The sequence below is a fragment of the Protopterus annectens genome, chromosome 1.part2 (assembly GCF_019279795.1).
Source record: "Protopterus annectens isolate FY-2018-M chromosome 1.part2, PAN1.0, whole genome shotgun sequence".
NCBI lineage: Eukaryota > Metazoa > Chordata > Ceratodontiformes > Protopteridae > Protopterus > Protopterus annectens.
In genome coordinates this window covers 1,210,785,540-1,210,800,375 of record NC_056727.1, presented here as the reverse complement: position 1 = coordinate 1,210,800,375, position 14,836 = coordinate 1,210,785,540, and the positions used below count along the sequence as shown (strand labels likewise).

Genomic DNA, 14,836 nt, shown 5'->3' with positions numbered 1-14,836 from the left:
ATTTGAACAAAATAAGAATGAACCAGATCCTGTTCTCTGTGCCAAGCTAAGAGCCTATGAGATTTTGGCAGACGGCAGTTCCTATGCTTCATTTTCTAATTGCAGTGCTTATTCCTGGAGGGAAAACTATCTTGCTAGTAGGATCAGCAAGTCTAAATTCACTGGTAGTTCAGCAGATTTTCAACTGCTAGGGCCAATTGTACTGCACTGTTTTTGCCTCTCCAACCAACATCAAATGCACCAGTAAGTTTGCCCTGATCCTTTGGTATGTACTATCCCAAGATATGCTCTAGTCAGGCAGTGGCCTTCTGGACTCTAATATGCTTTTCCACCTCTACGTCTTTGTCGTAGGTCTTGCAGAAAGTGACAGATCGCAAAGCCATGGAGATCTTCATTAACCTGTGTTGGCCCCATGAAATTTGGTTCCCCTTGCTAGCGACTCATCTGAAGAAGCACCCTTGGCTTCTCGATCCACAAATCAGATCTTCTCTCTCTCCCATCCGGAACACATCACCCAGATTTGCAAGAACCTCAAATTAACTGCTTAGCTTCTCCAGTTACCCTAATGGCCAAAGACCTTTATCACAGAGTACAGTCTGAATATTTCTGCATCTCAAAAGGAGTCCACATGCAAAGTATATCTTAGTAAATGGAAATATTTTTCTGTTTGGGCATCAGACCATGGTATTGACTCCCTTTCTTCTTAGATGTCATATTTTCTTTAGTTTCTTTCCAACTTTTTATAAAGATGGAGTCCTTTAAGGACTGACCATTCCTTCATTCCTAAACATGTTTCAGAGCTAACTTGAGCCAAAAAATTCATTTACCTGTTTTGTTTCCAAGCGATTCAACAGAGGGCAGTATATCTTTCATACTGTAGATGTCCGTAGAGAGTTCAGATTCTGCCAGAATAGAACCAAGTCATTAGAGAAAGGTGCTCAGCTTTTTATGTTCTCCAACCTTACGAAGCTGGGAAAGAAGGGCTCCAGAGTTTCCTTATCAAGATTGCTGTCCGAATGTATTTCCTTTGTCTGTACATTGCACAATAAACCTTTGCCCTCCAAGCTAAAAGCTCATTCAGTAAGGTCTATAGTGACTTTAATAGCTTTTTTCAAAACTTCCTGTGTGGAAGAGATATGTACTACAGCACCTGGTCTACAGTGCACACTATTTGAAATGAAAACTTGATGTTATCGCCTGGTCTAGGGCTTCCTTCAGAGCCACAAATCTGAAGTTTCCTGCCATAATGCCACTCGGGTATGTAGGAAATTATAATTCTGACCCTTAAGTCTGATTTGAATGACTGAGTAAATACAGTAGGATTCAGTAGTGATATCCTTACCATAACACTGGATCCTTTCATTCTGGTACATCCAATACAACATCCCTCCCTCCCTGCATTCCCCTGCCAAGTAGTCATTGACTGGATACCTTAGAGGCTATGTCAAAGCTTTCCTGCACTATTACCCTCTCCACTCTTCAACAGTTTCCATTCCTGAAGTAGGCAGCAAATTCAGTCTGAAGAGATTAGTTGTACTAGGAGTTTATGGAAGGGAAACATTTAAAGGAGCTTGAGGCTGAAGCACTAGTGCACTAAATCAAATCCATCAAGTGGTTTGAAGACTCATCAGTTGTGTTCGAGGGACTAAAATGAAAGGATCAAGCATTATGGTAAGTACATAACTACAGTGCGTTATAATAAATATAATGTTTGCTCTGTCTTTAGGTTCACTGGTAATGTGAAGCTGAAAGGAATCATTCTCATGGGGGAAGATGATGAAACCCACCCTTCAGAAATGAGGCTGTAAGTATCTTGTATCGTAAGATGGAACTTAGTGTTAGGTATTTCATAACAATGGGAATGCTGGAATACTTTATTTCTTGCTGAAATGTTGTAGAAGTTCATCTGATAAGTGTGCTTTGGGTGCCTGGTAAATGTGAGGTGGTAGTGTATTTTAGTTATAGAAGAAAATACATTTGAATATGATTTCTAAAGAACACAGCTTGGCCCAGGTATTCTACTCGTATCAGTACCTACACAGCAAGTTGCACTGTAAAGCTAGTTACTTTTTTGTTTGTTTTATTTGTTTAGTTTATTTACTTACTGACCATTTTGCATGTGCACTGATCATCCATACCTGTATGCTTGGGGTCATATATTGGCACAGACATGATTTCTTAACTTTGACTTTGATTGACAGAAGTGTTTATTAAACACGGATATGTAAGGATATGTTGCATAATCTTATACTTTTGTAGTATTCTGCTGATTACATGTTTATCGTAAAAAGCATGCGTCTCCACCACATTTACCTGTACTGTTATTGTCAAAATGTTATTTCTAGACATCTTTCTCAAGATCACTTATATTAAAACACTCAAGCAGTTTCAGAAAGCAGTAAGTGATCATATAAACAAAAACTATGAACTTTGAGTGCTAAATTAGATATACTCATAAGCTTATACAACTTGAGGCAAAACATTTTAGTAGTTTTTAAGAGGTCATCATTCTAGGTACTGGATGTGGATGAGGGTGGAGAATTCCCTAGAAAGTAGTTATTGACAAAAGATTTCCATATTTATGTCTGTAAATGAGACTTGATGAACTCCTGCTCCATCATGCAGGAAAACTGAGGGGGGAACATGTGTGGATGTAGGGCCAAAAATAAATATTTGAGATGAATAAGTCAGTGACTTCCTAAGTCAGAAGACTGTTACAAAGGTGATACCAGATGGGAAGCTGTTGTAGTCTGCACAGCACAAGGGTGACATTTCCTCTTTTGTATGTTCCAATAAAGAAATATGTTGTAGCAATTTGTACTGGTGTATATTTGATGAAAATCTCCTCCTGACGTTGCAGTAATGTGATCTGAGTGACCAGAGCATTTGCAAAAGTTGGTAAGGATACAGAACCATTATACTGAAATGAGAAAACAGCAACTCTGTAAGGTCCATATTCTTGGTGAAATCAACTCACTGAACACCATCCAACTCGAAATATCAGCAAGGTAGAGGTCTGACATCAGGACAGACTCTTCCCATTGGGAATGAAAGAGCAAAATGTCATCTGTTTAAAAATACAGACATAGCTTAATATTATATCTGATGATGTCAGTCTTCATTCATTCTTGACGAGTGGGACTTGGTTCCAATCCTCTGAACCGGCTCGGCCGTTATATAGCTCGTGCCAGACAGAAAAACTCTCGAGCTAAGACTCTACCCATAATGTCCCTCTGTCCATTACCTCATATCTCGTTTGCCACCTTGATAACAAGATGCATCAGCCGATACTCCTCACTGTTATTCCTCTTTAACAAATTCCTGTTAACTTTAAGCAATTAGTTTAATTTCCTTCTCATTTACTTTTCTTGAGTGATTCTGGTTCTCTACCCTACATACCTTCACAGTATTCTCGTTACCATTGTTGGTAACCTTTCCTTCTCCCTGTACCTTTTAAGGTAACCCTGTTTTTATATTACCATTGTTGGTATTCTTCCTTTTCTCTACCATTCTTGATATTTCTCTCTATCATCATTGGTAGAATTTCCAGTGTGTGTGTGTGTGTGTGTGTGTGTGTGTGTGTGTGTGTGTGTGTGTGTGTGAGAGAGAGTATCTCTGTCGGGCTTTTTATTGGTGACTTCTGTTCCTCGTAAAATGGCAGGAAAACAAAAGGGGACTTCTGGCTTCAAACACTGCCAAAATTGTGGTCGGAAGATGCCTAATTCAGATGAGCATCTTTCATGTGTATACTGTTTGGGTGCACAACCCATTTAGACATTGACTGTTCTATCTGCAAGGCTTTCAGATGTTCATCGTGTTTCACTGTTGCAGTCATGACTGTAGGGTTCTCCCCTGCCGGCAGGCAGTCCTCGGTCGGCCAGAATCCCAAAGTCTGGGTCCGGCGTCGGCTGTTCAGCCATACTCCCTGACGTCAGAGCGCCAGGAGTACAAAGCTGGCAGCCGACGCCATGTTCTCCAGTCTTTCTTGCCGTGCGGTGATAGCAGTTCGCAAGTGCCGGTCGGCTGACTCCTGACAATTTTTTTCTAAACGTACTTCAGTCCGAAGACTTTCTACTCCTACTCAAAGCTAAGTACCCCGTTGGGGAAACTTTTTTCTTGCTCCAGTCCGATATCAGAAAAAGTTAATAACTGTATTTCATGTGGGAAGTAAATACCTCATAAGGATTTTCATTCTTACTGTATTCCTTGCTTAGGCCCTGACCATGACGTAGCTAGTTGTCGGTTTTGTGCTAGATTCAATCAACGTACAATTAAACGAAGGTACGATTTTGCATTTCATTACTTCGGTAGGCGTTTTAATTACAAAATGTCGTCGGATACGGTTCCGGCTACCGGAGTTCACAAACGACGCAAGGACAAAGACAGGCCTCCGAGGTCCAAATCAGACGATATCGTACAAGCAGAGCCAGCTTCATGTTCAGCTGTCGTCAGTGAGGCGCTTTTGCAGCCCCTGTCGTCGGCCATTTCGGAACCGATAGCCGAAACGGACTCCCACGAGGAGCCAACTAGGCCTTTGAATATTTCTGTTGCAGGACCTTCGGACAATGCTCCTTCGGATGGGTCCGGAGCCGCTGTGCAGGTACCGGCTTCCGAAGGGGTTTTCAGGCCTACTCAGCTTCTAATAAAGGCAAAGACAAAGGCAAAGACTCCTTCCAAATCAAAGACTGCAGCCCAGGCCTCTTCTGATCCGGCTCCCAAGTCTCAGAAACAGTTACTTAAGATGGCGGAGGACTTACTTACTATGATTAGGGGTTCACATCCCCCTCCAGATAAAAGGCCAAGGCAGGAAGTTTATTATGACTCCTCTGATCAGGCTTCTGTTTCTTCAGTTTCTTCTTCCGACCAGGAATATTCTTTCCCTCCTTATGAGGATTCTGATGCTGAGGAATCCATTCCTTCAGCTTCTCCCCCTGAGGATTTCTCTTTTGGGGAAACTTTGCATGAAATGAGGGAACATTTCCACTGGGAAGGACAAGAGTATTCGGAATCTAAGAAAAGACTAAGGGATTTTCTTCTTCTTCCCCAACATAGACCCCTGGCTATTCCTCCTATTTTGGATATTGTGGACGATGCTTTTTCGGAGGCTAATTTAACTCCTGACTCTTTTCCTCCAGCTCCTGTTAAGCCAGACAGATATTATAGGGTTCCTGATTCCCACCAGTTTTTATACAAGAACCCTACTGCTGACCCTGAAACCATTTCTCAGGGTCCTAAGGGCGTTAAGGCCGCTTCTGCTAAAAACCCCATTCCCACTGAGAAGGATTCCAGATCTTTAGAAAGATGGGGCAAAAAAGTGTACACTTCTGCTACTTTATCTATTAGGGCTTTAAACTGTCAGTTTCATATGCTGAAATACCAGCAATTTCTCCTGTCTGTTTTAAAACAAAAGCTAACTTCCATTTCCGCCTGTGCAAATGATAAGGAATTACATGACTTAATGCATGCCACTGAACAAGTTGGGAAGCATGGTTTACACTGTGGATTTGATGCCTTGGAGGCTTCTTGTAGGGCTGCTGCCTCTGGCACAGTAATTAGAAGGCATGCATGGTTAAAGGAACAAAATTTGCCAGATCAAGTAAAAGCTAAATTATTGGATGCTCCTGTTCAGCATAATGTTTTGTTTGGATCTAAAGCTGAAGAGGTGATTAAAAAGATGGAGGACAAGGCAAAATCCATGCAAACAGTTAAAGATTTCTTACAAGTACAGCCACCCAGATTTAGTAGGAATTGGCCTACAAAAAATTGGTCCTTTCCCAATTCAGACAGGCCTCAGAGGGGTAGATACAGACGCTCCCGAGGAAGGCCTCAAACGCAAGCCTCTTATAGACCAAGACAGTGGACTGCTTCCACCCCTAGGGGAGGAGAGGACAGGTTGCAAGCTCATAGGAAACAGATTCAATGACTCCCTCTGTTGGGCGGCAGGATTTTCTTGCCTGGAAGCCCCTCTCGGAGGAAAACTTTTGCTTTTTCACCTAAATTGAACTCCTATAACCAAAGACAAGTGGGTTCTAGATGTGGTTTCAAGAGGTTACAAATTCCATTTTCATACCCTTCCAAGGCCAAGCGGATGGCCAGATCTTCCAAAACACCAATGGTCAGAGTCCTTAAACCAGGTGGAAGCTCTCCTGGCTATGAAAGCCATAGAACTAGTTCCACTTTCAGAGACGGGACAAGGTTTTTACTCAAGGCTCTTTCTAGTCTCCAGGAAGCAAAATTCATGGAGACCCATTCTGGATCTGTCAGTCTTGAACACTTTTCTAGAGATACCAAAATTCAAGATGCTTACCCTACAGCAGCTACTTCCAATGCTGACCAAAAATGCATGGATGGTAACTTTGGATTTAAAGGAGGCATATTTACACATTCCCATCAGGCAGGAACGCAGAAAATACCTCAGGTTCAAGGCCGGATCGAGGCACTATCAATTCTCTGCGCTGCCCTTTGGATTGTCTACTGCACCCAGGGTCTTCGCCAAATGCCTGGCTCCAGTAGTAGCTTATTGCAGACTCAAGGGAATTCAAATTTACCCTTATCTGGACGACTGTCTTATTCAGGCAGACAGCAAGGATGTCTTACTCCAGCATCTAGAGTTTGTTCAGAATCATCTCAAGTTCCTGGGATTCACTGTAAACATAAAAAAGTCAAATTTGACACCCTCACAACAGATAATTTTTCTGGGCGCTTCTCTAAACACAACAACCCAGATGGCATTTCTGACATACGAAAAACAATTACAGCTGGCTTCAACTTTCAAAACCTTGGCAACTTTAACTCAGCTATCTGCAAGGAGATTCCTGCAGGCTTTGGGTTACATGGCCTCCTGCATCCTTCTCGTACCATATGCAAGACTACATATGAGGAAAATACAGTGGTACCTAAAAAGTGTATGGCCTCAGCATTGCCACAGTTTAGACATACTGATCTCCGTCCTGCCTTGTCTTCAAAAGGAATTCCTTTAGTGGTCCAAGGCATGTACTCTAAACAAGGGAAAACCCTTCTGTCTGCCTCCTGCCACTCAGATACTAACGACGGACGCCTCAGATTATGCATGGGGAGCCCATTTTCAGGGCAACTGTATGCAGGGCCTTTGGACAAAGGATCAGAAGCACCTGCATATCAATTTAAAGGAAATGTTAGCCGTTCAGAAAGCTCTATTGGCCTTCAGGAATCTTCTACAACCAGGACAACTACTGATACGGACAGACAACACCACAGTTATGTGGTACATAAACAAGCAAGGGGGAGCTCATTCCTATCCCCTTTGCAGACTAGCCATGGATCTTTGGAACACAGCTCTAGCTTGCAATCTGGACCTTCAAGCTCAGTTTCTACCAGGGAAGCAAAACTTCCTGGCAGACAGTCTGAGCAGAAACCTTTCGGACCCACACGAATGGATGCTGGACACCGAAATATTCAAGATGATTACAGCAGTCTGGGGATGTCCTCACATAGACCTCTTTGCATCCCACCTCAATCATCAACTACAGATTTTTTGCACCAGGACTTTCCACGAACAAGCTTGGAAAGTGGATGCACTATCATTCAGTTGGAGAAACCTCTCGGTATATGCCTTTCTGCCTCTTCCTCTTCTTTCACGGGTATTATTAAAGATCAAACAGGACAAGCCCAAGATGATAATCTTGCTGGCCCCAAATTGGCCTCGACAGTTTTGGTACCCAACACTGAAAAACCTTTATCTGGAGCCCCCTTGGGTTTTACCACAGACTCCGAACCTTCTGTCCCAACACCAGGGTCAGGTTCTACACTCCCATGTCAAAACTCTCAGCCTGGTTAATCCAGGGTCTTTGATTCATTCTCTCCTACCCAAGCAGGTTATGGATGTCATTTTAGAAGCCAGACGTCCTAGCACTAGAAAATCTTATGCAGGAAAATGGAAAAGATTTTGTTCCTGGATGCAGGCTCAGGATTCTGATCCTCTTATTCCTAACATTCCTCTGATTTTACTTTACCTGACAGACCTCTTACATAAGGGTCTCTCTTTCTCTTCCATAAAGATACATGCCTCTGCTATTTCTGCTCATTATAATACAGACCCTCCAATCTTTTCCCACCAGCTCATGAGACAGTTTCTCAGAGGAGCTAAGAACTTATTGCCCCCTAGATCTCCTCCCATTCCTGCTTGGGGTCTCAACTATGTTTTGGAAAAGCTCACCTTACCTCCTTTTGAGCCTGCTGCCACATCTGACATCAAGTTTTTATCTTGGAAGACAGCCATCCTGTTAGCTCTGACCTCTGCCAGGAGAGTTTCAGACTTGCAAGCTCTTATGGCTGTGGAACCTTATATTATTTTTCATCAAGACAGGGTGTCTCTAAGGACTAACCCTACTTTCATGCCTAAGGTGGTTTCCAAAGTGGCTTTAAATCAAACTATTCACTTGCCAACTTTTTTCCCCACTCCTCGAAATAAAGGGGAAAGGATCTTACATTCCTTGGATGTACACAGACAACTACATTTTTACCTGGACAGAACCAAGGACATCAGGAAATCAGAGCAATTGTTTGTTTCTTATGCTTCAAGTTCCCAAGGTAAAGCCATTTCAAAACAGACCATTTCTAAATCGATTGCTCATGGAATCAGATTTTGCTATTCACATCATGGAAAGCAAATCCCAGGGAGTATATGGACTCACTCTACCAGAGCTGCTGCCACTTCAGCTGCCTTCCTCAGGGGAGTACCTACCAAAGACATTTTGGAAGCTGCAACTTGGAGTTCATTGCATACTTTTTCCAAGCACTACAATCTACCTCTCTACTCTAAGTCTAGGGCAGGCTTTGCTTCTGCAGTCTTGCAGGGCCTTTTAGCCACTCCCTCTACTTTATGACCACCTCCCTTTCATTCTGCTTTGGGATTCTGCCCTACAGTCATGACTGCAACAGTGAAACACGATGAACATAGTACAGTTGTGTACACTTACCATAAATGTAGATGTTCGAGTGTCTTCACTGTTGCAGTCTGGGTTTCCCTTCCTCCTGTCCCCTCTTATTTTTTCTTTTGTGTGGTTCCTTTTTTCACCCTTCTTCTGAGGGTATGGGACCTTACTCATTTTGGAACTCCTGACATCTGGGGCAAGAAAAACTGGAGAACATGGCGTCGGCTGTCAGCTTTGTACTCCTGGTGCTCTGACGTCAGGGAGCATGGCTGAACAGCCGAAGCCGGACCCAGACTTTGGGATTCTGGCCAACCGAGGACTTCCCGCCGGCAGGGGAGAACCCTACAGTCATGACTGCAACAGTGAAGACACTCTAACATCTACATTTATGGTAGTGTACACAACTGTACTTTCCAGAGCCTGAGTAGTATAATGAAACAAGTTGATATTAAAAGGACTGTTAAAATCTTCTTTTGAAGAAGCCGTGTCTAAGCCAGATCCTACTTCATCTAAGTCAGACCAGGCTAAAAAGAGAAGTCATTCAGTTCTGAGCTCTCCTACAGCACCAGAGACTAAGAGAGACAAATCTTCTGTTCGGTCAGCCTCCTCAGAACCAAGAGTAAGGTTCCAAAATTGACAAAACAAGAATCTTTGGCACGGGCAACAGTGGCAGTCTCTGCACCGAGAGCTTTAGCACTGATGTCGGCACAGGCCATCTTAATTTCTCAGTTGGTACTGACTTCACCATCGGCTTCACAGTAGACTCTACCCACCCCTTCATTGCCAAAGTCAGAGCCGTTTTTAGTTCCCTGGACAAAGTATTCCATTCCATAGACCCTTTTGTGGGTCAACTTCCCAGTCCATTTTTTTAAAGGCCAGAATCTCCTTCGGGGATGTCTGTCCAATCTTTCAGGAGTTCATAGGTTGGTACTAGGCTATCGGCCCTAGGGCTTATACAAGCCTTTCCGAGTCTTTCCGAGGTAGACATTGTAAGGTTGGTGGATCAGCTTTTGGCAGCCAGGGGCCTTCTTACCCTTAGACCTCTCTCCCCTTTGGTGTTGGGGTCTTTTCTCCCAGGACTCCTCTGGATTTTCCTCCTCTGACATCCTCAGGAGGCTTATAGCCCTTCACTTAGACTCCCCCATTCCCAGCTCTCCTGGTGCCGACAAGCATTCCCTCTTTGGCTGCAGGAGGTGCTCTGATATCTTCAGTTCCCTCAGAACTTATAGATTCTCAAGTCTGTAGCTCAGCTGTTGGTACTGAGGGCTCTGGATTGGTTCCTACCTTTTTCTCCGAGTCATCCTTGGCTCTTGGAGCCCTGACAGTTACTTGATGATGTTCTTTGTGTTTCACTGTTGCAGTCATTACATTTGGGTTATCTGCTTGCAGGTAGCCCTCCGCCGGCCTGATTATCAAAGTCTTGGGTACTGTGTTGGTTGCAGTCTCATCTTCCATGATGTCAGGTAGTCAAGGGTATAAAGCATGCAGTCGATGCCATTACATCAGTCTTTCTTGCCGTGCGGTGCCCGAAGCAGAAGCAGTTCTCAAGTGTCGGTTGGCCAACTCCGGAAACTTTTGATCTGAAGTAGTTAACTTCATTTGTGCATCAACCTATGGGTTATCGGATCCGAGCCGGCAGTTTCCAACAGCTAAGATCTGAGCTCCAAGCTCCTCCCCTTACCCATAACTCCCTGCCATCCCTTCCTGACCTCAGATCTAGTTTGCCGCAGTTACTACCAGCAGTTTGATCTCGAGCTTCCGGGCTTTCGGCTATACAGTCTGTGAGAAAATCCTTTTTCTATAAAAGTTAAATTTTTGAGTGAGTTGGTGTTGAGTTGTTTACCCTTAGTTTGTTTTTGGTGTAATTGTTAGCCTTTCCTCCCGTTTCTCGTCAGCGTTAGGTTGTGTGAGTGTGTGTGTGGTTTTGGGGCCTAGCATGTGTGTTTTCAGTTGGTATGTCTGAGGCCACCAAAACTTTCTTTTTTTAAGTGTACCGAGTGTGGCCATAAGCTTTCCCCAGCGTGATATGCCTTGGGGTTGAACACCTGTCTTCTGGCTGCTCTATTTGTGTAGCGTTCAACCCCAGGGCTATCAGGGACCGGCGGTCAAAGCTGATTCTGGCGGGACTCCTGCCCCTGGACTCTGCTTCTTCCTCCGGCCCTTCCGTGGCTCCTGCCGCAGCTGCGGCAGCGCCGACAGATGCTTCCCTTCCTCTGGCCGGGACTCAACCTCCCACCTTGGGCCAGGAGGATAGGGAAGCCAGGAGGGAGAAGCGCTGTGAAAAACACAAGCGGCGGGCCGAGGCCTCCGCTTCGGCCCCACCAGCCAAGCGAGTTTCTCCCCCTGGGACGTCCGGACCTTCTCCTTCCCGGCTCCATTCCCCCCCAGCTTTTTGCCGGGGCTGGAGGAGGATGAGGCCCGGTCTCCTTAGAGGTCATCGAGGCGGCACTCCCGTCCCGCCTTGGTGGCCTCTTCCCGATCTACAAGAAGCCTAACAGATGCAGACTTGGACCGGATGATGAGAAGGTTCCTCCAGGCCCAGCTGCAGATGGGAGTGCTCCTGCCCCCCCCCCTCCGGGGGGGAGCTCGACCCCTTTTTTTGCCCCGATTCCTCCTTCCCTGACCCGCTTTCCGGGTTCCAGGTCTACGGAGCCGAGTAGCGTCGGAGCCAGGGGAATGTCGGCGCCAATGGAGTCTGGTACTTCGGCGCCGACAGTGCCCTGGAGCCTGTCTGGTCCCTTTAGATCGTGGGTGTCCCCTCTGGCCGATCCCCTGGTAGATCTGATCACTACCTGGGCATGGAAGGAGCCGGACACTGTGGAGCCCGTCCCTAAGAGGCCTGACAGAATTCTCAGCCCGCCTTTGGACAGGTCTCATTGGAGCAAGGGAACCCCTGTAGATGCCATGTTGGTGGCGGCGGCCACCAAAAGGGAACTGGCCCAAGAGAGTCCCTCTGTCCATCCCCCTGACAAGGAGTCTCGGGCGATGGACTGTTTGGGGAAGCGGATGTTTGCTTCAGCCACCTTCTCCATAAGGTCGCTGAACTACATGGCACATGTCATACGGCTCCAGCGGGATCTTATCAAAGAATATGCTGGGTCGCCCCCAGAGTCCATGTCGGCAGAGGACAAACAGGTGTACTCTACCCGAATGGCCACTCTCAGATCGATTTCTAATACCTCTATGTGGCTGCTATCCCATGCTACGGAAGGGGCCATTAGAGCTAGCGGAGCAGGCGTCGTACTGAGGCGACAGGCCTGGCTCCGCCACTGTGATTTTGCGGAACCCTTCAAGGCGTCATTTGCTAATGCCCCGTTTGATGGTTCTGCCCTCTTTGGCAAGACCGTACGCAACACCTTGATCCAGAGCGAGAAAGCCGGAAAGACGTTGTCTGCCATCGGAGTCCGCTTCTCGGCTCCCCAGAGGGCCTTCTCTAAGAACCAAAAGGGACAGAAGAAGATGTGGTTCCGAAAGTCTCAGCAATCCCGTTTTGCTCCGGACTCCCCATCCTTCACAGGCAGAGGAGGACAGGGTGGACGCCGCCCTAGAGGCAGAGGGGGCCCAAAGAACTTTGGGTCCAGAGAACCTTTCTCTGATCGGCCCACGCAGCAACCCTGAGGGGTTACCCGACTGCTCCACTCTGGAGGCAGTCTGGGGACATTTCTCGAAGCACCTAGCCGCTTGGGAGTCCATCACGACAGACTGCTGGGTGCTTCGGATCATATCCAGAGGCTACGAGATCCCGTTTCTCCATCCCCCCTCTCAGACCCAGGTACCTCCCCGATGTCCCAACCGATCAGAGGGAGGCCGCAGCCACAGAAATTCGGCAGCTGCTAGAAAAAGGAGCGATCCAGCACATCCCCCCAGACCAGTACGGATCGGGCTTTTACTCCAGATTCTTCTTGGTGCCAAAAAAGACGGGGGACTTAAGACCAATCCTCGACTTATCCCTCTTGAACCTGGCAATAGCCAAACAAAGTTCTGGATGGTCACTCTTCAATCCATTCTCCCCCTCTTGCAGGAGAACGACTGGATGTGCTCCATAGACCTCAAGGATGCGTACTACCATATCTTAATGGACAGACGATCCAGGAGGTTTCTCCGCTTCAGGCTAGGAGCCAGCCATTACCAATTCAGGGTCCTCCCCTTTGGTCTCACCACGGCCCCCAGGGTGTTCACCAAGGTGTTAGCGGCCCACCTGAGACTTCAGGGAATTCAGGTCTTTCCATACCCGGACGACTGGCTCCTGACCGCCCCCACAAGACATCTACTCTGCACAGCCAGGAATTTCTTCCTTCGCTTAGCTCCCCGGCTGGGGATCACGATACATGCTGGGAAATCCTCCCTACTCCCGACTCAGGTCATAGACTTTATCGGAGCCAGGTTGGACACAAACCAGCTCTTAGCTTTCTTAACTCCGGACTAGATACGATCCCCAAGACTTCATGTGCAAGCCATTCTTCATTGTCCGACCCCTCCGGCAGAACTGGTCCTGAGGGCCCTAGGTTCGATGGCGGCTACCATCAATCTCCTTCCCATGGCGCACCTAAATATGAGAATTCTGCAATGGACCCTCCAAGTCCAATGGTCCTTCCTACGTTTTCCCCTGAGCCATCCTGTCCCTCTCAGCAGGGTTTGCAGGAGTGCCCTCTTATGGTGGCTCCAGTCTCTGGACCTCCAAAAGGGGCGCTCCTTCTCTATGTCCCCTCCCCTAGCCACGGTGACCACAGACGCCTCTCGCCTCAGGTGGGGGGGGGGCATTGCTGCGGCAGGACCGTCCAAGGCACGTGGAACCAGTCGGAGACCTCACTGCATATCAATGTCCTGGAGATGCGTTGCAAGCACTTCAGAGCCTTCTTCCCGTCGGCACTATTGCGATCCAAACGGACAACATGTCGGTTGTTTGGTATATCAACAAACAAGGGGGAACCAGGTCCTATCCACTTTGTCGAGAGGCCATGAGAGTTTGGGAATGGGCGATTTCCACCAACCGCTTTCTCGTAGTGAAGCACATTCTAGGTCGGTACAACATCCTAGCGGACAGATTTAGTCGCACCATCCTCTCTCCGTACGAGTGGTCTCTGAATCCCAAAGTAGCAAAGCAGATCTTCTCCAAATCGGGTCAACCTTGTTGCGATCTTTTCGTCTCTCCTTCAAACACGAAGTGCGACACCTACTTCGCTCTAATTCCTCCACCCGGGGAATCACCAAGAGATGCTCTGGTGCATACTTGGCCTCCCGGTCTGCTTTATGCTTACCCGCCTCTTCCCCTGATACTGAAATTTCTGCAGAAAGCCAGACGGTTGGGGAGCACGATAATCCTCATTGCCCCATTCTGGCCTCATCAGGCATGGTTCCCTTATCTGTGGTCTCATCTAGTGAATCCTCCCTGGATTCTAGATCCTCTCCCGGATCTGATATCTCACCCCCTGGGCCTACCAACCCCGAACCTGGACAACCTCAAGCTCACAGCTTGGTTGATCCAGTTCCACTGTTAGTTCGGACTCCCAGTATCTCTTCCTCGGTCAGAGCGATCCTAGTGGCGGCTCACAAGCCGTCTACTAGAAAAGTTTATCGTAGCAAATGGAAACGTTTTTCTATTTGGGCTGAACATCAGAATCTGGATCCTTTCACAGCTCCGTTAGCAAAATAAGGGCGAATACAAGTTACACTCTTTGGATGTACACAGGCAGTTGAGATTTTATTTGCACAGGACAGCCTGTTATAGATGTTCAGATCAGCTGTTTGTGTCCTTTGCTACATCCAGTTTGAGGAAAGCTGTTTCTAAAGTCACACTATCCAGGTGGATTTCTCAGTGTATTCTCTTGGCTTATGAGAGTTCTGGCAGACCTGCTCCTCAGGGAGTCCATGCCCATTCAACTCTGTCTGTTTCTACCTCTGCTGCCTTTCAAGCCAGAGTTTCG

General features: G+C 46.7%; 1 protein-coding gene across 1 annotated transcript in view; it reads left to right on the top strand.

Annotated features, from left to right (window-relative positions):
• Positions 1 to 14,836, top strand: part of PITHD1 (PITH domain containing 1) — a 491,261-nt gene that overhangs the window by 90,003 nt on the left and 386,422 nt on the right. Inside the window, exon 3 of the mRNA XM_044060068.1 lies at positions 1,727 to 1,804. Coding sequence (XP_043916003.1) covers positions 1,727 to 1,804 — 78 coding nt within the window. The remainder of the gene's footprint in view (positions 1 to 1,726; positions 1,805 to 14,836) is intronic.